Genomic DNA, 22512 nt, shown 5'->3' with positions numbered 1-22512 from the left:
TCATAATCGTCAGAGAGTGTAACAATTAGGGGCCAGCCTCCCCCTTGATCTGAGGCTGCTGCTGCCCAGGGCCAATGTTAGGAGTGGGTAGAGCCAAGGAAGAGACTACAACACCCCTTGGGCTAAGGCTCTGTGGTTACAGCAGCCCTGCCCTTCTCTGAAAATCTAAGAATGCTCACCACCGGTGCCCTTCGGACCTGCCCTAGGAAGGAGGAGATTGATGGTGATACAAAGGCACCTGGGCATGGAGGCAGGCAGGCAGTACTGGACTGGGCCTCTGGGAGTGGGGGACTTTGTCTATAGAATCCTGAGACTCTATATCCAGAAATCCTAGGCAGCAAACCCCCTTCGTCCAGTTGTGTAGGCACAGGGAAAGCCCGGATGGTTCATGAGGTTCATAGCTCACATATACCCAGGTTTTACTGCTGGAATTCTAAATTCTGCCACACCCTCACCCCAAGTGTCTTCATGTGTTGAGTGACAATGGTGGGTGCTGCAGAGGCATACAGAAATGGGCCAGACATTGTGTTGTTTCTTTTTCTCAAGGAAACCATGTCACAGTAGGGGGACTTCCCTGGTGTTCCAGTGGCTAAGACTCTATGCTCCCAATGCAGGGGGTCCAGGTTCAATCCCTGGTCAGGGAACTATATCCCACATGCCTCAACGAAGATCCTGCGTGGTGCAACTAAGACCCGGTGCAGCCTAAATATAAAATAAATAAATAAATATTTTTTAAAAATTAAAAAAAACCATGTCATAGTAGGAAAACATACTTCGGGGGGTGGGGACGGGGGTGCTGTTAAAACAGCACTAGCTTTGCGCCTACATGTGGTTTTGTCCACTCTAAGTCCAGCTCTGCCCTTACAGGCTGTGAAACCTTTGGCAAATGACTTCACCTCTTTGCACCTCAGTTTCCTCATCTGTAAAATAGGAATAAACATAGCACCTACCTTACTGGATTGTGAGGAGATAACCCTGTAAAGTTGTTTTCTTTCTTCCAGAGGATGAGGTCAAGCAAAGGACATTTAAAAATTCCAAATTATTTTTTGTGTGTGTGTGTGTTCTATATACTCAGGGTTTTCGTTGTCTTTCATTTACAAATTCTTTTATTTGGAAAATAGAGAAGCAGATGCCCTCTCTGTGCTCAGCTGCTTTTTAGCACCCATCAAACGATCGGTAATTATCTGATTTATTTGATTTCCTCTTTCCTGTCTTCCCTCACTAACAAGTACGTCCCTGAGCGTAGGGATGGTCCGTCCGATCGAACGTTCTGGCCCAGTGTTCAGAATAGAAGGCTGCACCTGGGAGGCCTGCAGGGAGGCGAGATCGGGGAGAAGGCAGAGACGCATGCGGGCGCAGGGTGGCAGATCTGGGCGCGGTGGCCTCGACGCAGGGCACCCGGCTCCGTGTCGCCCGCGCCGTCTCCGCCCCAACCGCCCGGCTCGCGCATCCGGCCCATGGCCAGCAGGTGGCGACGCAGGCCGGGCCCTGGAGCCTGGAAGCCGGAAGCTGCGGCGCGGTCCGGGCGGGAGGACTCTGGGTGCCGGCGTCCCCGCAGGCTCCGCACCCTCCGCGCCGCCTCCGCCTCCCTCCCGCCTCCCTCCCGCCTCCCTCCCGCCTCCCTCCCGCCTCCCTCCCGCCTCCCTCCCGCCTCCCTCCCGCCTCCCTCCCGCCTCCCGCGCTCGGTCCAGAAAGGGCCCCGCGGATGTCCTCGGGACGAGCGGCCCCGGGCCCACAGGGAACATGGGCGTGCTTCGGCCCGGACTGTGCCCGGGTCTCACCCAGGACATGGTCCAGCTTCTGCGGAGCCGCGGGATCAAGACAGGTGATCGCAAGCGTGCGCCAGTGCGGGCCACGCGGCCGGGCCCAGCGCGGAGGCCGGCCCCGGCCCTGGCACACCCGGGAGGGGGGGCCCCTCCCCCTCCCCCTCCCCCTACCCCCTCCTCCGCCCACAGCCTCCTTGAGAGCCCGGGAAGGTGGGAGTGGGCTAGACACGTCCCAGGAAGGGTAGAACCCCCACTGTGTGCCAGGCACCACGCCAGGTCCTGCGGCTCAGCTAGTCGACGTAGGCGAGGAAAAGTCAAGTGAGGGAGGCCCCCGAGCCTCCCTTCCTGCCCACCAACCCCACGTGTTTTGTTTTCAGTGGTGGACCTGGTTTCAGCAGACCTAGAGGAAGTAGCCCAGAAATGTGGCTTGTCTTATAAGGTGAGCTGACAATCTCCGCTCCAAACCTGGATGTCTCTAAATGCCCATCCCTGAGCAAAGGGTTCCCAGAGATTGATCAGGAGGCCGTATGAGACCCTGGGGGGGCCTCCTCCATTGGCGGGTCATTGCCGAGTACTCTGGGCTGCTTCGGGTCGGAGCGCCCCGGCCCTCTCCTGAGTTTCCCCGCCCCTTCCGCAGGCCCTGGTCGCTCTGAGGCGGGTGCTGCTGGCTCAGTTCTCGGCTTTCCCCTTCAATGGCGCTGATCTCTACGAGGAGCTGAAGACCTCCACTGCCATCCTGTCCACCGGCATTGCAAGGTTTGTGTGGGTACTTGGGGGAAAAGGTGAGAGGCGGGCTTTTGATAATTACGTCTAGGGAGAGCAGGCTTTTTCAAACAGTGCTGAGGATGTTCAGGACTTTGAGTTCTCTTAAGCTCTAACAGGGTTTCTCCAACTCCTAACTTTTGGGATGCAGAATTATTTGGGGGGGGGCTGTCCTGAACTTATAGTAGGATGTTTGGCAGCATCCCTGGCCTCTAGCCACTAGAAGCCGGATAGCACCTCCCTTCCCATGTCTGACAATCAAAAATGTCTCCAGCTGTGACCAAATGACCCCCCACCCCCACCCCGGGGTGGCAAAATTGCCGCTGGGTGAGAACCACTGTCCTATGACACAAGATGTCAGTATTCCATTATTATTCAGCAGATCAGAGCAACTCTTCTCTGCCCCTACCCCCTCTTTCCCTTAAGGATGGGGCAAGAGAGAGCATGGCAGGACTAACATTGACTGAGTGCCTACTACATACCAGCCACTGACACATAGTAGGTTATATAATAGGTTGTATAATCTCTTCAGTGACCCTGTGAGCTAGTGATTTTTTTTTTTTCTTTTTCTTTTTTAAAAAATTTATTTATTTTTGGCTGTGTTGGGTCTTCGTTGATGGGCGCGGGCTTTCTCTAGTTGTGGAGAGTGGCGCTACTCTGTTGCGGTGCGCGGGCTTCTCATTGCGGTGGCTTCTCTTGTTGCAAAGCACGGGCTCTAGGCGGGCGGGCTTCAGTAATTGTGGCACGTGGGCTCAGTAGTTGTGGCTCGCGGGCTGTAGAGCGCAGGCTCAGTAGTTGTGGCGCATGGGCTTAGTTGCTCCGCGGCATGTGGGATCTTCCCGGACCAGGGCTCAAACCTGTGTCCCCTGCATTGGCAGGCGGATTCTTAACCACTGCACCACCAGGGAAGCCCGAGTTAGTGATTATTAACCGCACTTGAGTTTAGCCCAAGAGGAGTGAGGGGCAGAGGTGGGGCTCCAGCCCTGGGGCACTTGATCCAGAACTTGGTTCATTCCCCATACTCTGCAGCAGGAGGGAACGAGAGTAGTTACCTTCTGCTGTGTTGTGTGGAGAGAGAAAGAGTTGGAAGAAAACAGGCGGCTTCTGGCCAAGGAAATCTGACCTCATTCTTGGCCTGTTTGTGCAGAATTTGATAAAGAACCCTGCCACCACAAAGGTCTTTGGATTGGTTTGGCCCTCCCTGTTTCCATAACACATTCTCTTGGCAAGGTTCATAGAGCACAGTGCTTGCTTTCCCCGGGTTGGGGGTTCAGTTCTGTCATTCATCAAGCCCTGGCCGAGTGCCTACGGGTTCCAGATAAGTGCAGATGATACGGGTACGGGTGAGGCAAGGCACTTAAGAACGCATTGGGTAGAGAAGGCAGGTAAACACAAGAGAGAGGTGTGAGCATGCGTGGAGGCAGCATAAGGAGGGGGTGATTGGAAATTCCCTGGCGGTCCAGTGGTTAGGACTTGGAGCTCTCACTGCCAGGGGCCCGGGTTTGATCTCTGGTTGGGGAGCTAAGATCCTGCAAGCTGCATGGTGTGGCAAAAAAAAAAAAAAAAAAAAAATGAGGGGGTGATTAACAAGGAGCAGCCTTGGCCTTTGGGAGCTTGTAAAGCCAGCATTATACAGAGGAAGCAGTCAGGTGATAAACTGGCAAGATGGCAGCCACAGTGAGTCACTGCAGGGGAGATCAGAGAAGTTCAGGAAAGCTCTATGCAGGAGGCAGGCCTTGGGCAGTGAGGAACGGATGGGCCTTCTCTGAGTACTCCGGCACCGTTACTCCAGGTACGTTGTTTCATTTGTCTTCACAGTCACAATGAGCGCGTTGCAATGGAAATCAGCATCCTGTAGATGAAGACACTGGGACTCAGGTTAAGTGACTTGCTCAAGATCCCGCAGCTAGGGACTTCCCTGGGGGTCCAGTGGTTAGGACTCTGCGCTTCCACTGCAGGGGGCACAGGTTTGATCCCTGGTTAGGGAACCAAGATCCTGCAAGCTGTGTGGCGAGGCCAAAAAAAAAAGATACCTCAGCTAGTAAGTGGCAGACCAGGCCCTTGACGTCACACCTGTCAGGCTCCTAAGCATAAGAACCCACCTCTAACGCATCTGCCCTATTGCCTCCTCCAGGCAGGAGGCTGTATTGTGAAAGCAGAGTTACAGGCATAGGGTGGAGGTGGGCAGGGTGGATGGGGCTGGGGAGCCTGGCAGGAGAGAGGCCCAGGAGGATATGGCAGGGGAGGGTGTGTGAGCTGATCTAGGGCAGGGGGCGGCAGGAGGCACGTTGAAGAAATGTGATAAGCCTTCCTGCCAGGGGGAATATAGATGTGAAGAATCAAAGACGACCCACTAGGTTTCTAGCCGTCCTCACAGTGTTCTTTGGACACTTGATGGATGTAACTCTGACACGGGAGGGGAGGGGAGTTCTGTAGTCAACAGCTTGGGAAATGCTGGTTAACCCAAATGAAGCAGGTTTCCCTGCTGTAGGTTTTCTCACAGCTTGTAATGCTGGCGGGCACCGTGGATCTTTACGAGGGCAAGAAAGCACGTAGCGTGCCTTGGAAGAAGCCGTACTAACTGGGGAGATGGGTGGTTTCCCTGAAGGCCAGAGCTGTGTCTTGTTCATCTCTGCCTCTTCCTCGTTTTAGAAAAAGGCCTTCAGGAAATGTGAGACATTCAGGCGATGTTTGAATGAATGGCTGAAAGAATGACTAAAAGCCAGTTCAGAGGGAAAGGTGGAGGATAAATCCCAGAAATCACTTGTGTTCAAAACTGGTGGTAAGACCCAGTTTTACTTCTGCTCCACAGGCAGGCGGAGGAAGGGGGGTGGTCTGTCCATGTTGATGAGCAGAGGTGGTTGGTAGGAAGGTCTATCAGGAGACATGGAATGGAAACAGGTGAGAAGTCCGCTGGGAGGTGGATTGGGAATTCCTTATGGAGACTGATCCTCACAGCCAAGAATGAGGTTGATTTTTTCTTTTTTTAATAATTTTATTTATTTATTTATTTATTTGTGGCTGCATTGGGTCTTCGTTGCTGCGCACGGGCTTTCTCTAGTTGCGGCCAGCGGGGGCTACTCTTCATTGCGGTGGGCAGGCTTCTCATTGCAGTGGCTTCTCTTGTTGCAAAGCACAGGCTCTAGGTGCGCAGGCTTCAGTAGTTGTGGCACGCGGGCTCAGTAGTTGTGGCTTGCGGGCTCTAGAGCACAGGCTCAGTAGTTGTGGCGCACAGGCTTAGTTGCTCCGTGGCATGTGGGATCTTCCCGGACCAGGGATCGAACCCGTGTCCCCTGCATTGGCCGGCGGATTGTTAACCACTGCACCACCAGGGAAGTCCCGAGGTTGATTCTTGACTGGAGAGTTAAGACCAGTGGTTTCACCCAGGCTGCATGTTAGAATCATTTGGGAAGCTTAAGAAATATTCATGCCTAGGTCTCACCTTTAGAAATTCTGACTTAATTGCTCTAGGCCAGTGGTTCCCAAACGTTTCTGCCTGTTAGAATTACCTGGGAATTTTTTTTTTTTTAATTCCAAAGCCCTACACTGCACCCCCAACACACACACCAGTTGAATCACATTCTCTGGGGGTGGAACACATGAATCAGTATTTTTTGAAGTTCCCAGGTGACTCCAGTGTGCAGACAAGTTTGGGAATCGCTGATACAGGTCTCTTTTTTAAAAACTCCCGTGGTTATTTTAACATGTAGGCAGGACTGGGAAACACTAGTTCAGCCTAATGGTGTTCAGATTTGAACATGTATCCTTGTTTTTTTTTTTTTTTTTTTAAGGAATTCCTTTATTTGTTTATTTATTTATTTATGGCTGTGTTGGGTCTTCATTTCTGTGGGAGGGCTTTCTCTAGTTGCGGCGAGCGGGGGCCACTCTTCATCGCGCTGCGCGGGCCTCTCACTGTCGCGGCCTCTCTTGTTGCGGAGCACAGGCTCCAGACGCGCAGGCTCAGTAGTTGTGGCTCACGGGCCTAGTTGCTCCACGGCATGTGGGATCTGGGATCTTCCCAGACCAGGGCTCGAACCCGTGTCCCCTGCATTGGCAGGCAGATTCTCAACCACTGCGCCACCAGGGAAGCCCCATGTATCCTTGTTGAGACTCAGATGTGGTCCTCGCCCTAAGAGTTTCTGATTCAGTAGGTCTGGGGTGGGGCCTGAGAATCTGCATTTCTAATCAGTTCCCAGGAGAGGCTGATGCTGCAGGTCTGGGAACCACACTGGGAGAACCACTGCTATAATGGGACTGGGTGTTCTCTGATCTCAGTGGGAGGAACGGGAGCCAGCAGTGGCAGAGGCTGGATGCTCTTTAAAAAGGTGCTTATTACACAGAGACAAGGTGAGCACAGTTATCCCAAGAAGCCCCAGGGCCAGAGTGGTAACCAGAGCGTTTTGACCAGCAGTGCCCTGTGGTTATAATCATGGGGGCCCTGGAATTGAAAGAGATGGGGTGCTTACTTAAGTGCTGCTTGGCATATACAGAGGGGTCATGGGAGGTCTTCAAGGACCATCACAAAGGGCTGGAGCCCATGGAGGTGATTACAGGGTTGGGACAGGGATGCACGTGGCCAGGACATGGAGGTGTTAGTATAGGCTGTGATGGAGGTGAAATTTCAGCCCACAGGTTGGGCAGGATATGTCGTTTTTCCCTTGCTGCTTTCAATAATTTTTCTTTGTCTTTAATTTTTGCCAATTTGATTACTGTGTGTCTCAGCGTGTTTCTCCTTGAGTTTATCCTGTATGGGACTCGCTGCGCTTCCTGGACTTGGGTGGCTATTTCCTTTCCCATGTTAGGGAAGTTTTCAACTATAATCTCTTCAAATATTTTCTCTGGTCCTTTCTCTCTCTCTTCTCCTTCTGGGACCCCTATAATGCGAATGTTGTTGCATTTAATGTTGTCCCAGAGGTCTCTTAGGCTGTCTTCATTTCTTTTCATTCTTTTTTCTTTATTCTGTTCCGCAGCAGTGAATTCCACCATTCTGTCTTCCAGGTCACTTATCCATTCTTCCGCCTCAGTTATTCTGCTATTGATTCCTTCTAGTGTAGTTTTCATTTCGGTAATTGTATTATTCATCTCTGTTTGTTTGTTCTTTAATTCTTCTAGGTCTTTGTTAAACATTTCTTGCATCTTCTCGATCTTTGCCTCCATCTTCACTATTATTATTCTGAATTCTTTTTCTGGAAGGTTGCCTATCTCCACTTCATTTAGTTGTTTTTCTGGGGTTTTATCTTGTTCCTTCATCTGGTACATAGCCCTCTGCCTTTTCATCTTGTCTATCTTTCTGTGAATGTGGTTTTTGTTCCACAGGCTGCAGGATTGTAGTTCTTCTTGCTTCTGCTGTCTGCCCTCTCGGTTGGGCAGGATATGAGGTGTGGATAGTGACCTGTTTCCTGGTGGTTTAGGGACAGAAACTGGATTAGGATTGGCCATGACTTGAATTTATCTCAAGGCTTCCACAGCCAGAGTGTTGATAACATAGGAACCTTCTATCACTCGTTTGTCTGGAAGCATTTATTGTGCATCTCCTGTGTTTCAGCCACTGTGCCAGTTCTGGGGTGAGCAAGGCCCAGTCCTTGCCCCAGGGTGCTCTGGGCCAAAAACTTTTGCTCTGCAAGAGGATGAAAAGACAAGCGATAGAACGGGGAAAATATTTGCAATCCATGTATTCAACAAAGGACTTGCATCTGGAATATATAAAGAATTCTTAAAACTCAGCAGTAGAACAAACAATGCAATTAGAAAATGGGCAAAAGACACGACCAGACATTTCACCAACGACGTTCAACATCACTGGTTATTAGGGAAATACAAATTAAAGCCACAATGAGATATTACTACATACCTCCTAGAATGCCTAAAATAAAGAATGGTGATAACTCCAAATGCTAGTAAGGGTATGGAGAAACTGGATTACCTCATACATTGCTGGTGGGAAAGTAAAATAGCATAGGCACTCTGGAAAACAAGTTAGTAGTTTCTTGTGAAATTAATATGCACTTACCATACAACCCAACAGTTGTATTCTGGGGCATCTATTCCAGAGAAATAAAAACTTAGGTTTACAGAAAAACCTGTATGCAAATGTTCATAGCCGTTTTATTCATAATTTCCTCCAACTGGAAACAGCTAAAATGTCCTTCAATGGGTGAATGGTTAAACAAACTTGGTCCATCCATACCATGGAATACTACTCGGCAGTAAAAAAGAACAAACGATACATGTGACAACTTGGATCTGGAGGGAATGATGCTGAGTGAGAAAAGCCAATCACAAAGGTTACATATTGTGTGATTCTGTGTACATAATATTCTTGAAATAACATAACAATAGAGATGGAGAACAGATTAAGCGGTTGCCAGGGGCTAGGGATTAGGGGTGGATGGAAGGGGAGTGGCTATAAAAGGGTGGCACAAGGGAGCCTTGCAGCAATGGAAATGTTCTGTATCTTGCTTGCGGTGGTTACATAAACCCATGCATGTGATGAAATGGCATAGAGTTATACACACAGACACACACGGAAATAATGGTGGTGAATCTGAATAAGCTCTGTGGATTGCACCAGTGTCAATTTGCGATGTTATAGTGTAGTACAATACATCTTATAGTGAAAGATGCTATCATTAGGGAAAACTAGATAAAGGGTACACGGGACCTCCCTGTACATTGTTTTTTGCAACTTCCTGTGAATCTATAATTATATCAAAGTTTTAGAAAATGACAAATTATGGGAAATGCTATCAAGGAAACCCAGAAGGGGCTGAGATGGAGAATGAAAGGACCATTGGATGGGGTGGCAAAGAGACCTCTGTGGAGAAGTGATCACCCAGAGTGATCTGTAAGCTGAGAGTGAAAGGATGAGGGGCCAGAGGAGGAACATTTAGCCGTGCCGGCTTTCCCCAAAGGAAACCCTACCAGGAGAAGCCTCCTGGCCAGAGATGTTAGAATGTCTCTGGACAGAACAGTGCTTGGAAGGGATGTCTTGCTTTTTTTCCTGGTTCCTACTCCCCTCCCTTCCCTCGAATCCCCTCCGTTGATTCTCTTGCCTCCTCTTCTGCCATCAGCCTGGACAAACTGCTGGATGCTGGTCTCTATACTGGAGAAGTGACTGAAATCGTAGGAGGCCCAGGTAGCGGCAAAACCCAGGTACACGTGCGTCCAGCCGCCAGGAGGGTTGGGGGAGGTGGGTGCATAGCCCTGGGTCCCTGGGGAAGCTTCTGCCAGTGTGCTTGTGATTCAGAGATCGGAAGAGAGAAGATGGGTGGTGAGGAGTGGGGCTTGGACTTGGCCCATTCGTGTCTCTGGGATCTGGGCAAGATTTGGTGGGAGCACCCATGCTGGGCCCTCCTTGAGGGCTCAAGTTCACCCAGTGCCCCATCTCTACTCAGGTATGTCTTTGTGTGGCTGCAAACGTGGCCCATGGCCTGCAACAGAACGTCCTGTACATCGATTCCAATGGAGGGCTCACAGCTTCCCGCATCCTCCAGCTACTTCAGGCCAGAACCCCAGATGAGGGGGAGCAGGTAGAGAGCAGGAGGGCTGGGTTCCTTGGAGGTTCTGACACCGTAAGTAAGACCCCATTATCCAGCGTGGCAAGAATTTTGGTCATTTGTGTAAATAGATATTTCTGGCTTTGACACTTGCTGTTCTACTAATACTTTCTGTTCTGCAAGCCTCCCCATTATGACATCATCCCACCCCTGCCATACCCTAATTCAGGGCTGCCATACACCCAGCATCTGTGTTTCTCTCCCATTTCTTGCCCGTGGAAGACACACTAATCAGTCCTATCCCTCCTTCCCACGGAGCTCTGACTTGGCTTTGCAGCTCAGCACCCAGGCAGCCACCTTGGTGAGAACTGGCCCATCAGGCAAAGCCCCTTTGCCATCCTGGACCTGAGTCCTTCTGTCTAAGTGCCTCTTCCTGCTCAGCCTCAAAAATCCCTCTTCATTTTGTGCGACCCCTTGCTCCTCTTCTCCAGAGCTCTCCCTTCTATCTCCTACCTCTTCAGGCGGGAGCTCTCCAGAGGATCCAGGTGGTGCGTGCGTTTGACATCTTCCAGATGTTGGATGTGCTGCAGGACCTGCGAGGCGCTGTGTCCCAGCAGGTGAGCCTGCTCTTCGGCCCCTCCCTGCTCCCCCCAGCTGGCCAGTGCTGTCTGCATGTGGGCAGGTGTCCTACTACAGACTCTGCTTGGAAACGCAGATGTGCAATCTGGTGACTCTAGCTATGTCTGCCGCTCCCAGGATGGGATTTCTGGATGCTTAATTCATTCCTGAGTGCCTCCTCGTTTACATGCCCATCTTCCCCACTAAACAGTAAGCACCTTCCTTGAGTGCAAGGATCATGTCATATTCATCTCTGCATTCCAATGCCGGATCCATTAAGATTACTTTCAGCTGCAAGTAATAGAGTCTATCTGACAGACACTTGAACCTTGAGGACTTTTAATTATCTCACGTGAGTCTGGAGGTTGGCAAGTCCATAATGTCAGGGCTGTAGGTTGGTGTGCCTGGTTCTCTTGCTCTTCCCCCTCATGATTGCAAAGTGGCTGCTATGGCTCAGAGCATCATGTCTTCACACATCCATATTACATCCATATTCAGGTCAGTGAGAGATAGATGCCTCTTTTCTGTACCTCTTCCCTTTTATAAGGGAAGAAAAATCTTCCTCTGGAACCCCCCAGTATGCTTCCCTGTTCCCATTACATCTAATTGACCAAAACTGAGCTATGTGTTTTTCCTAGACCAGGGGTTGGGCCCACCTTCCCTGATGTCAGGAGATTTCTGCCCAGTACTTGAACACATTCAGAGTCCTGTTAACAAGGAAGAGGGGTTTGGAATGGCATTTGGGTTGGTACCCTGCTACACCTGATAGGTGCTTAGACAGGATTTGGTGCACTGATTTATACACTCTTAGATTTGGGAGACACCTTACAGAGGATAGTTTAATTCATCGTAAACTTTATCTCTCACCCCAAAGCATAACATGTTCCCATGGGCATACCCAGGGTTGTATATAAAGTAAAGCATTTTTACAAACTTTAGAACATATAATAGTTGAACAAATGCTTGCCATAGGAATCGTAGCAGGCTATGACACCCCCATGTGTTGAGACATGAAGTCAAGTAGTCCTGACCTAATCCAACCCTCTCGTTTCTAGAGATGAGGAGAGTGAGGGCCAGAGACAATCAGTCAGTTGCCCAAAGTCACCGCATATTTAGGATAAGAACAAAGCTTATAACCCAGGTCTCTCAACTCCCAGGTCAAAAGACGATATTTTTTACTGTAGGGCCATTAGATGGTATATATTTCTATTATTGCATAGCAAGTTACTACAAACTTAGTGACTTAAAACAACACATATTTATTACCTCACAGTTTCTGTAGGTCAGGAGTCTGGGCACAGCTTAGCCTGGTCCCCTCCTTAGGGTCTCATTAGGCCGTGATCAAGGTGGCAGCTGGGCTGTGTTCTTATCTGGAGGCTCAACTGGGGAAGAACCACTTACAAGTTCATTCAGGTTTTTGGCAGAATTCATTTCCTAGAGGCTTCAGTTCCTTGCTGGCAGCTGGTTGCTGGCAGAGGCCACCTTCAATTCTTTGAGGCTGCCCACTGTTCCTGACATGTGGCCCTTTGCATAGGCAGTTCACAGCACCATCATAGGCAGCATCACACCATCTTACATAACATAATATAATCACGGGGTGGCAGCCCATTCCCTTTGCCATATAATGTAGCCTAATCAAGAGAGTGACATCCAGGGAATTCCCTGGCGGTCCAGTGGTTAGGACTCTGCACTTTCACTTCCAAGGGCCTGGGTTCAATCCCTGGTCGGGGAACTAAGATCCCACAAGCCATGCAGTGCGGCCAAAAAAAGAGAGTGACATCCTAACACCTTTGACATTTGACTAGTAAGAAAGCAAGTCACGGGACTCCCCCAGGGTCAAGGGGAAGGGATCATAGAGGACTCAAACACCTAGAGGTGGGGATCGTGGGGTCTCTCTGCCACAGATACCTGATAGCCCCATTGTTATAAGCGGCAAAGGGCTTGTTGTCCCATTTTGGCCAGAGATTTCAACCTGCTCTCCCAGAGAGTAAGGAAGGGCTAAGCTGATCTCTCTCTTTTCTGCCAGCGTCTCTTAGACAGCCAGTGACTGGCCAAGAGTCAATAACTGGGATGTGAAGGGGGAGACATGCAAAAGACAGACAAGATAAGCTGAATATCCAGGACTTGGCCAACATTAGATGAAAAAAACCAGTTATGGAAACAGAATTGGCAAATGGGCTTGATATAAGGAATAAGGGAGGAGAGAAGGGAAGCTTCAAGGACAAGAAACATTTTAGGTCTAAGAAACTAGGAGGATGTTTCCTAGTTTCCTGGTTTTAGCAGGTGGCTGTCTATATAGTCTATATTTGAAACCTTTTTTTTTTTTTTTTTTTTGGCTGTGTTGGGTCTTTGTTGCTGCACATGGGCTTTCCCTAGTTGCGGCAAGCAGGGGCTACTCTTCATCGCGGTGCACAGGCTTCTCCTTGCGGTGGCTTCTCTTGTCACAGAGAATGGGCTCTAGGCACGTGGGCTTCAGTAGTTGTGGCACGTGGGCTCAGTAGTTGTGGCACACGGGCTTAGTTGCTCCACGGCATGTGGTATCTTCCCGGACCAGGGCTCGAACCCATGTCCCCTGCATTGGCAGGCAGATTCCTAACCACTGCGCCACCAGGGGACCCCCGGAACCTTTTTAGATATGGAAGATTAGGTCCTAGAAGCACAATCTGGAAAGAGACTGAAGTAAAGAGAAGGCTGACCTCTTCAGCAAAGGAAGTTAGGAAGTTGGGACGTAAGCAGGAGAGGGAAAAGAGAGCCTGACAAGATGATGGGGGACTGGCCACAAGGAGAAAGATTCTACTAAGAAAATTCCTGACCAGGAGACCACAGGATCTGAGCAAGGATTTCTCAAATTTAATTATTTTAGGGTATCTGTGATGTCCTGTGATTTAAACTCTCTCTTTCCACCCAATTCTTCAGTAAAATCTGTTATACATACAAATGGGGGTGGGAAAAAAAAGACATTGCTGAAATTCCATCATACATGCCCAGCTGTATTAGGGGTGGGGGAGGTTATTTCTTACCAGTTTCTGAAAGAGGAGCAGGCTTGTCTGGTAATGGTCGCCCCCTAGAGGCCACCTGGTTCATGGCCCCTGCTTCCCATCAACCCTGCAGGTGAGCAGTTCTTCAGGGACTCTGAAGGTGGTGGTTGTGGATTCGGTCACTGCGGTGGTCGCCCCACTTCTGGGAGGTCAGCAGAGGGAAGGTGAGTGGTGTGGCAGAGCCCAGGGGTCATGATCTTGCCTCCCGGCTCTGGAGTCCTATCTCCGGCCAGCCTGGTCCCCGATGCCCTGCTGCCCACCCTCTCCGCTTTTTCTTCCCCAGGCTTGGCCTTGATGATGCAGCTGGCCCGAGAGCTGAAGACTCTGGCCCGGGACCTCAGCGTGGCACTGGTGGTGAGGAAGTGGGCTTGGCCAGCCATCCTTGCCTTATCTCTGGTCCCTGGGCTTCACCAAGTGGGGAGGTGTTCTTCCTAGTTACAGTTCTTTATTTCCCTTAAAGAGCAGCTTCTGAACCCCCAAAGTGGCCCTTTGGGAAAAGACCATAGCCCAACTTCCCTGGGTCATCTAGAGCACCAGACTGGGAGGGGATCGGACCTTAAATAGCCAAGGGATCAGGGACAGTCTTGTTTTTCTTTTTACTTTCTTTAAGTCAGTTTTATTGAGGTATAATTCATACAGAGTAACCTTCTCCTTGTTTGAAGTTTGATACAGTCGTCTCCAGCCTTGTTACCCCACCGCAGTCAAGATACAGAATATTTCTGTCACCCCAGAAAGATCCTCCGGCCCCAGACAACCACTGATCTGGTTTCTGTCCCAATAGTTTTGCCTTTTCCAGAGCTTCATAGAAAGGGATCTTTTGGCTTTTAAAGTAACTTTTTCTGCTTATGGAGTAGTTTTTTAAAAGTGTGCACGCTTCTCATAAAAGAGGGTAAAAAATAGTTAAATATAAGAGTCAAATTTGTAATCGATCTCCACATCCACAGAAACCATATTAATATTTTTATATACCTCCATAGAATCTTTTTTCTCTGCATATATACATATACTTTTAACCAACTTTCCAACTAAACTGTAATCTTGTTAAAAAAAAAACACACCACCATTTCCCTTGTCTTTTAATAGATTCTTTAAGAATGCCAGTTTTAGCAGCTACATATTATTTTGTTTAATACCTATGTTACAGGGGTCAGGAAACCTTTCCTCTACAGGACCAGGTAGTAAATATGGTTTGCCTTCCCCATCCATGGGTTCTGCATCCGTGGATTCAACCAACTGTGGATTTGAGCTGTAGTTGGTTGAATCTGTGGATGCGGAACCCGCAGATACGAAGGGCCAACTATACTACACCATCTTATCTTATTTTATTTTATTTATTTATTTCTTGGGCTGTGCTGCGAGGCATGTGGGATCTTAGTTCCTCAACCAGGAATCGAACCTGTGCCCCCTGTAGTGGAAGGGCAGAGTGTTAACCACTGGACCACCAAGAAGTCCCTTCTCTATTTTAAATAAAACTACGGTGAACCTGGAATGGAGAGAAATATCCTTGAAATGATCACTCCTCCTAAAGTAGCCACCTTGCTATGAGTTAGGCAGATTAAATTCAGTTGAAATTTTGAAATCTAAAAAAAAAAGCACAAAAAAAACACTACAGTGAACATCCTTATACCTAAATCTCTTTACATATCTCGTATTTCCTCAAACTCCTAAAAGTATAATCAGTGAGTCAGGGACACACGTATTTTTAAATGTCTAGATATGACATTGCCAAATTGCCGGGAAGGTTATAGTTTTTATGCACCTACCAGCAGCATAAGGGGATTTTGTTCTTCTATTCTTTTGTTCTTTTTGTTTTTTGTTTTTGTCTGCGTTGGGTCTTCGTTGCTGCACGCGAGCTTTCTCTAGTTGCAGCAAGCAGGGGCTCCTCTTTTTTGTGGTGTGTGGGCTTCTCTTGCTGTGGAGCACGGGCTCTAGGCACGCGGGCTTCAGTAGTTGCAGCAAGCGGGCTCAGTAGTTGTGGCCTATGGGCCCTAGAGCACAGACTCAGTAGTTGTGGCACTTGGGCTTAGTTGCTCTGCGGCATGTGGGATCTTCCCGGACCAGGGATTGAACCCATGTCCCCCTGCATTGGCAGGCGGATTCCTAACCACTGCGCCACCAGGGAAGTCCCTTCTTTTGTTCTTATACTGGGTCCCCAGGCCTCCCTCTCCAGACTGTAGGATGTATGTGAGCACCTGCTGTGTGCCAGGCTCTGGCTTAGGCAGCAGGGACTCAATAATGAACAAACCACACCTCTGCCCAGGGGTGGGGTGGGGAGCAGGGGGTAACCTCAAGAGGATGCAGTGAGGTTGGCGTTGCTTACCTGAGACTAGCCTGGGCAGAGTAGAGCTGACCGGCCAAATTAGGATCCCCCTTTCTAAAACCCCTCCCACGTATACACACAGATGCACACCCTGACACAAAGGGGTGGGTGCACGTGGTCTCAGGATGCCCGATTGCTGCGCTGGGGTTGTAGTGGGCCTAAGCGGACAGCACTGCTTTTCCCAGACACATGCCCTGTTACCTTTTATTGGAATCAAGCCTGGGGCGTTGTGGTTTAGTGGCAAGAGCTCTGCACAAGTCAGGAGCCCAGGGTTCTGATTCCAGACCGTTGATAAATTATGGAAGCTTGGGGAAGTCGTTTTCCTGTAGTAGGCCTCAGCTTTCCCATCTATAAAATGAAGCCATAGGAGCAGATGTCCTCTGTACCAGCATTACGGATCTATAAGCCTTTGACTCTTTCTGCCGCAGGTGACCAATCACATGACCCGAGACAGGGACAGCGGGCAGCTCAAACCTGCCCTGGGACGCTCCTGGAGCTTTGTGCCCAGCACCCGGCTTCTCCTGGACACCAGCCAAGGTGCAGGAGCATCAGGCAGCTGGCGCGTGGCGTGTCTGACCAAATCTCCCCGTCTGGTGAGCCAGCCCCAGGGGAAAGCCAGGAATCTGGGCCCTTGAGGGTGGCTTCTGTGCCCACAGATGTCTCATTGAGGAACTTCTGGATACTGAGACCCTGCAGCCAAAGAGGCTACCCACTTGGGCTGCTCAACTCAAAAACTCACCTTCCCCTCCTGTCTTGTTCCAGCCAACAGGTTTCCAGGAGATGGTGGACATTGGGACCTGGGGGACTCCAGTGCAGAGCCCAACATTACAGGGAGACCACATGTGACTTGCTGTTGACTGGGACAAACCCTCCTGCACAGTAATGCCTGCCGTTCACTGCCGGCCGCCCTTGGGGCTGCAGAGAAGCTCTCGGGCTGGGCAGACATCTTAGTCCTTAGCTCCTCTTTCTGGAAACACAGTGTTACTGGCTAGAGAGGATGCTACTGTGGAAGGACCCAGAAATTCATGCTGGTACCAGGTTTTCCTCCCTTGTGTCTACCACGTATGTTTCCAGCAGGCGCCGAGTTCAGTGTCTTGGGCATCTCTGAAGAGGCATGCTGGTGACTGAACAGATAACCCTGTGCATCACCGTCCTGCACTCCATCCTAACACAGTGACTGAGTCTGAGGCCTCTAGCTTGCCTTTGTTTCCCTTCTTCTTCTTTTTTTTTTTTTTTGCCTCTGTTTTTCCATCTGTAAGATGGGGCTCCCTTTCTCTTAACTCTCTCTTTGAGTTACCGGGTGGAAGTAACCTTGTAAGTGCAAAACTCTTCTTTATCTAGGTCCTGATCTTAAAAACATACAAAGGAAATTCTCTGAGCCCCAGAGCCATCCATTTTCCCCCCAGAAGGTGGTTTTTCAGTTTCCCCTAGTGAGGCCCCAAAGAATGGTTATTCCTCTTTCCCTCTTGCCCATTTGGTTTCACAAACCTGCATGCATCACCATGACCAGGTGAGATCGGGAGCTCACTGCAGTCCCAGGAATATAATTTAACAGGAAGGGAAGATGTGACCTGGTCCCCGTGAATCCAGCCACTTGTTTAACGTGCGTGGTGCCCTGTGGGGCCCCTCCACAGTGTCGAGTAACCAGAGGTGCTGAACCATGGCCTTGCCCATAAACAGACAGAGGAGAATTTGCACAGTAAATAGAGCCAGCTGGGAAGATTGATGCTGGCGTAAATAATACATGGCAAATCTAGTTCTTTATGTAGAAATTCATTGCCGATGGCTCCAACATGCAATATAATTACCCCTCTCTTCCTGCCAGCTGTACCACAGCCTGGTGCCCTAGTGTATGAAATAACCCCCCTGTCTGTTACGGGCACTGTGGCCATCCCTCTGCAAGCTATAACCCTGGCTGGGCGGAGAGGAGGACACCAGGGAAGGGGAAATAAAAGACAAAGGAGAGGGGCTTCCCTGGTGGCGCAGTGGTTGAGAGTCTGCCTGCCAATGCAGGGGACATGGGTTCGAGCCCTGGTCTGGGAGGATCCCACATGCCGTGGAGCAGCTGGGCCCGTGAGCCACAATTACTGAGCCTGCGCGTCTGGAGCCTGTGCTCCGCAACAAGAGAGGCCGCGACAGTGAGAGGCCCACGCACCGCAATGAAGAGTGGCCCCCGCTTGCCACAACTAGAGAAAGCCCTCGCGCAGAAACGAAGACCCAACACAGCCATAAAAATTAATTAATTAATTTAAAAAAAAAAAAAAAAGACAAAGGAGAGAAATGATCAGGATTGTTCACTGACCACAATTTTTAAAGGAATGTTGCCTTTCTCGGTTTGAGAGCCTGTCATGTAATTAATTAGTTGCTTGGCTGCGGGAAGAGAGGTCAGAGTTCCAGGCCGAAGATACAACATTTAGAGGTGATGAACACAGCAGGGATAAAAGCAAGAAGCCTGGAGGACTGGGAACAAGTGGCAGACCAGCCCGAGGGTATCTGCCTGAGTGAGGACAGGCTTGGTAAGCTGCAGACTGGAGGAGGAACCCTGGCGCTGCTGCTTTCACAGGCTCCCAGGAGAAACGAATCTTCAGCATCCTTACACCAGGAGCGGTTGGCGCATAATTGCAACCGTAGTAGGAAACAAGACGTTAAGCTGGGACTGGCACATCCCTGTCACTTTTACCATTTGGGCATCCTGAGCCCACGCAGACATCACCAATCAATCAAGCATTCTTTTTGGCAGAGCTTGGAGTCCTTTGCAGTTTTGGTTTTTCTCCACATGGCACTCCAGGCAGCCACAACCAGTTGGAACTGGCGTTCAAGGTGGAGGCTGGTTACCATCTCTGCCCCAGGCAGATCTGCCGTATTTCCCATATATGGTGTCGGGTGCTTGGTCCTTGACTCAGGACCCTACAATAGTGTGGTTTGAGAGGCCTGTAAGGATCATAGGCCCCATCTTGTCATTTAACAGAGAAGGAAACTGAGGCCCAAAGAGGAGAAATGACAGTCCCAGTGGCAGAACAGGGGCTGGAACCCAGGACTCTCGATTCCTCAGCCAGGACTCTGTGTCCATGTTGCCTTTAGTTTCCGATCGGCACAGTTCTGTCCTCAGTGGGGACTTCTTCCAGCCACACAGCCTCACCGAGGTAGCCTCTCTGGCCACAGGAAGGCACTCCATTCATTGCTGCTGCAGACCACCCCGTGACATTTCTGCAGGACTTTGCCCCTCACAGCTCGCTTCCTCCTTGGCCTTGTTCTCGGACGGGGCCTTCACCTCATCCTCATGCTGAGCCCACACACTCCGCTCCAGGCCAGCCACCCTGCGAGGCTCCCCTAACAGGCCTGGGGCCGGGCTGGCTCTCCTGCCCACGTGCCTTTTGCTCCCTTTGCTTACGTGTCTGCCTCCGCCCAGCCAGGACTGCGTCGGTGCACACCCACCCTGACATCCTCCCTTTTTTATGCCTCAGCTGGGGTCTAGATAGACACCACAATCCTCCTGTACCACTCAGACTTGTCTTATTGGCTGCCCATGAGCCCAAGATCCCCTTGAAGGGCTCCCACGTTAATTTTTCTTTTGCTCTTTCCGCAGTGTGGGAGCTCAGCAATTGTTAAATATACAAATGGGTGGGTTTTAAGGCATTTTAAAGATGGCAAAGGAGAAACGCAGGAATGTTTTTCACATGATCTAGTCATTGAGGTCCCCCCAGAGTGTCTTTTTACGTATCCTACAGAGGACTGTTGAATGTCCTTGGTCTGATATTATGCAACGTTAATGTTGAGTCCCTACTATGTATGTGCTAGCACTTGCTGGCTTTTGTTAGGCACCTGAACTCCCAAAGGCTCTCAGGCTCAAGGTCCATGTATCATTGTGGCTGCTCTCCACTGCAAGTAATGAAACCTGGCTGAAAGAGGCTTAAACAATAACATTTGTTATCTCTAGTAACACGACGTCCAAGGTTGGCTCATTTGGCGGCTCATCAAGCGGTGTAGGGCCTTTCCATCTCTGCTCTGCTCTCCTTTTGTGTTGGTTTTGTCTTTAAGCTCGTTCTCATCAAAGCAGTCATTCTGGACTTCCCTGGTGATGCAGTGGTTAAGAATCCACCTGCCAATGCAGGGGACACGGGTTCGAGCTCTGGTCCGGGAAGATCCCACATGCTGCGGAGCAACTAAGCCCGTGCGCCACAACTACTGAGCCTGCGCTCTAAAGCCCGCGAGTCACAACTACTGAGCCTGTGCGCCTAGAGCCCATGCTCCGTGCCAAGAGAAGCCACCGCAATGAGAAGTCCGCGCACTGCAACGAAGAGTAGCCCCTGCTCGCCGCAACTAGAGAAAGCCTGCGCACAGCAATGAAGACCCAACGCAGCCAAAAATAAAAATGAATAAATTTATTAAAAAAAGAAAAAAAAAGGGGGATGCTACTAGAAAGGAGGGAGTGTGCGTGGAGGAGTTGGACGTTGGGTGGGCAACCACTAGTGTCTGCCAAAGTCCGTGAGGCAAGTGTATTGAGGCTCACATGTGCTTAGGCCCTTTGTCCACATCTCATTTAGACCTTCAGAAAGCCTTCCATCTTCCGGACAGTAAATGGGAGTCCAGTGAGGTTATGGACATAAAGCTAATAAGTGGGCCACACCAGAATCCAAACTTGAATCTGTGTGATTCCAAACCCTACTTCCTTCCATCCTCATGCTGCCTTCGGCTGTGACTATGTGAATGTTTCAATTAAATTCTTCTTTGTATTTTGCCCCGATAGCAACCAAGGCTACCCATCCCAACCTCTTTTTATCTTTGTTCACCGTAAAAGCTGGATCAGAGATCTACTTTCTCAGCTGTTTCTGATTTCCCTTAGGGAAGTTACGAGAGAATGACAAACACTCAAAGAAGGGAGATATTATTGGTATTAAGGTGAACCGGAGGTTTGGGGGGAAATAAAGCTGAATGAAAAGCAACAGCGTCTGTGTGTTCCTGAGACGTGAGCCAGCAGGAGGTAAGGGATTTATTTTATTTTATTTTTTGGCACGGCATGCGGCATCTTAGTTCCCCGACCAGGGATCAAACCCGTATTCCCTTGCAGTGGAAGCGCGGAGTCTTAACCACTGGACCATGGGGGACGTCCCAGGAGGTAAGGGATTTAGGTGCACATCCTAACTAGGTTTTACTGTGCTCTGGCATGGAGTTGCACTGGGGAGAGTTGCTGGGGATGGGCATTGGAGAAGGCTCTGTGATGCTTGGAGCTTAAATTAGAGCTAGGTAGATTATTCATCCAAGCTTACCCTCAAAAAGATGTTTCTCTCATGTTTTCCTGTCTTATTTCACTGGCTAGACTAACTTCCGGTGCTAAGTTGAATAGAAGCAACAATAGCCATCCTCCTTGTCTTGTTCCTGATTTTAGTGAGCTGTTTCCAGTATTTTATCATTAAGTAAGACGCTGTAGGTTCCCTGTAGTTACCTTTTATGAAGGTAAGGACCTCAGTGTGTTTCCTATCTATCCTGGAGAGGGAGGCCAGGTACTGGCCATTCCATTTGACATGTGTAGAATTCTCTTTCCCAGCCAGTGGAAGGTCCATGCATCCCAGAGCTGTACAAGTGCACTTCAGCTGCTGCACAAGCTTGAATCCATGAGTAGGCTTTGAATCCTAGCTCTTTGCTGCCTCTTTAGTTTCTGGCTGTAATAGTCTCAGTATAAGCCTGGGTTTTGCCAGAAGACAATGGGTGTATGCTGAAAAGTATACAAAGTCAAGGAGCAAGATTTTCATCTCATCTAACTTGGTCTTAGCTCTGACACTTACTGTATGTCATTGGATGAGTTAGCTTCTTTAAGCCTTAGTTTCAACCACTGGGAAATGGGGAAAATAATACCTATTGCATAGAATTGCTTTAGGGTCATATAGCTTATGTAAAACACCAAATACTTCCCCAGGCATATATTGGGTTGGCCAAAAAGTTCTTTTGGGTTTTTCCATACTATCTTGCAGAATAGCATCCAATATTAATAATAGGCACTCTATTTCACATCATTGAAAAGCTTAGGATGCCTTGGAGAAACTAGTGACAGCGTCCTGTTCAGGCAATGCTGGCTTCAAGTGTGACCAGTGTAGTTGCCCAGAGCCTCGTGCTTAGTTTAATGCTCTCCGGTTGCCATCCTGAAATTCTTAACACTTTTTGAACAAGGGTCCCACGTTTGCACTGTGCCCTGAAAACTTTGTAGCCAGTCCTGTCTCCAGGTATGAGTCGAACTCTTGTACCGGAAACACCCTACCACTGATTTCTTAGGGAATAATTCCCTCAGAGAATAACCTCCGATAGAAAAATTGGGGTTAACATCCTGTGTCCGTTTATCACTGCCTGTTCCGTTCTGGGATAACCTACACAACCTCTCTCAGAAAGGAATACTTTATATTTTGCAAAATTTATTAGGTCCGGAGAATTTAAGAGCTGGTGAAGTAGAATGATGATTTGGGATTTTGGAATCGGGAAAATCTAGGTTCAAAACCCTGCTGGGTCCTTTCTGGCTGAAT

At 49.5% G+C, this 22512-nt stretch overlaps 1 protein-coding gene across 2 annotated transcripts; it reads left to right on the top strand.

The window, feature by feature from the left end:
• The first annotated feature begins 1530 nt into the window (after positions 1-1530).
• On the top strand, positions 1531-20943 carry RAD51D (RAD51 paralog D). 2 transcript variants are annotated; one of them, XM_061175106.1, is made up of 10 exons: positions 1531-1825; positions 2144-2205; positions 2404-2522; positions 9599-9680; positions 9923-10057; positions 10546-10641; positions 13754-13844; positions 13964-14034; positions 16429-16593; positions 16763-20943. In XM_061175106.1, the coding sequence occupies exons 1-10, from the start codon at positions 1744-1746 to the stop codon at positions 16844-16846; spliced, it is 987 nt and encodes a 328-aa protein (XP_061031089.1). In that variant the 5' UTR covers positions 1531-1743; the 3' UTR covers positions 16847-20943. The 2 variants fall into 2 exon arrangements, with proteins under 2 accessions (XP_061031089.1, XP_061031088.1); XM_061175105.1 differs by having other exon boundaries at positions 9923-10099.
• Positions 20944-22512: the final 1569 nt, after the last annotated feature.

This window comes from Eubalaena glacialis, chromosome 19 (genome assembly GCF_028564815.1).
Source record: "Eubalaena glacialis isolate mEubGla1 chromosome 19, mEubGla1.1.hap2.+ XY, whole genome shotgun sequence".
NCBI classification, from domain to species: domain Eukaryota; kingdom Metazoa; phylum Chordata; class Mammalia; order Artiodactyla; family Balaenidae; genus Eubalaena; species Eubalaena glacialis.
Note: the sequence above shows the minus strand (reverse complement) of the source record. Positions and strands in the feature narration are given on the sequence as shown.

What these genes read in the sequence shown, in the direction of transcription:
- RAD51D (XM_061175105.1), top strand. Translation starts at nt 1,744, where the DNA reads ATGGGCGTGCTTCGGCCCGGACTGTGCCCGGGTCTCACCCAGGACATG. An exon ending in GAGCCGCGGGATCAAGACAG is followed by an intron (nt 1,826 to 2,143) that starts GTGATCGCAAGC and finishes TTTTGTTTTCAG; the next exon opens with TGGTGGACCTGGTTTCAGCA. An exon ending in CTGTCCACCGGCATTGCAAG is followed by an intron (nt 2,523 to 9,598) that starts GTTTGTGTGGGT and finishes TTCTGCCATCAG; the next exon opens with CCTGGACAAACTGCTGGATG.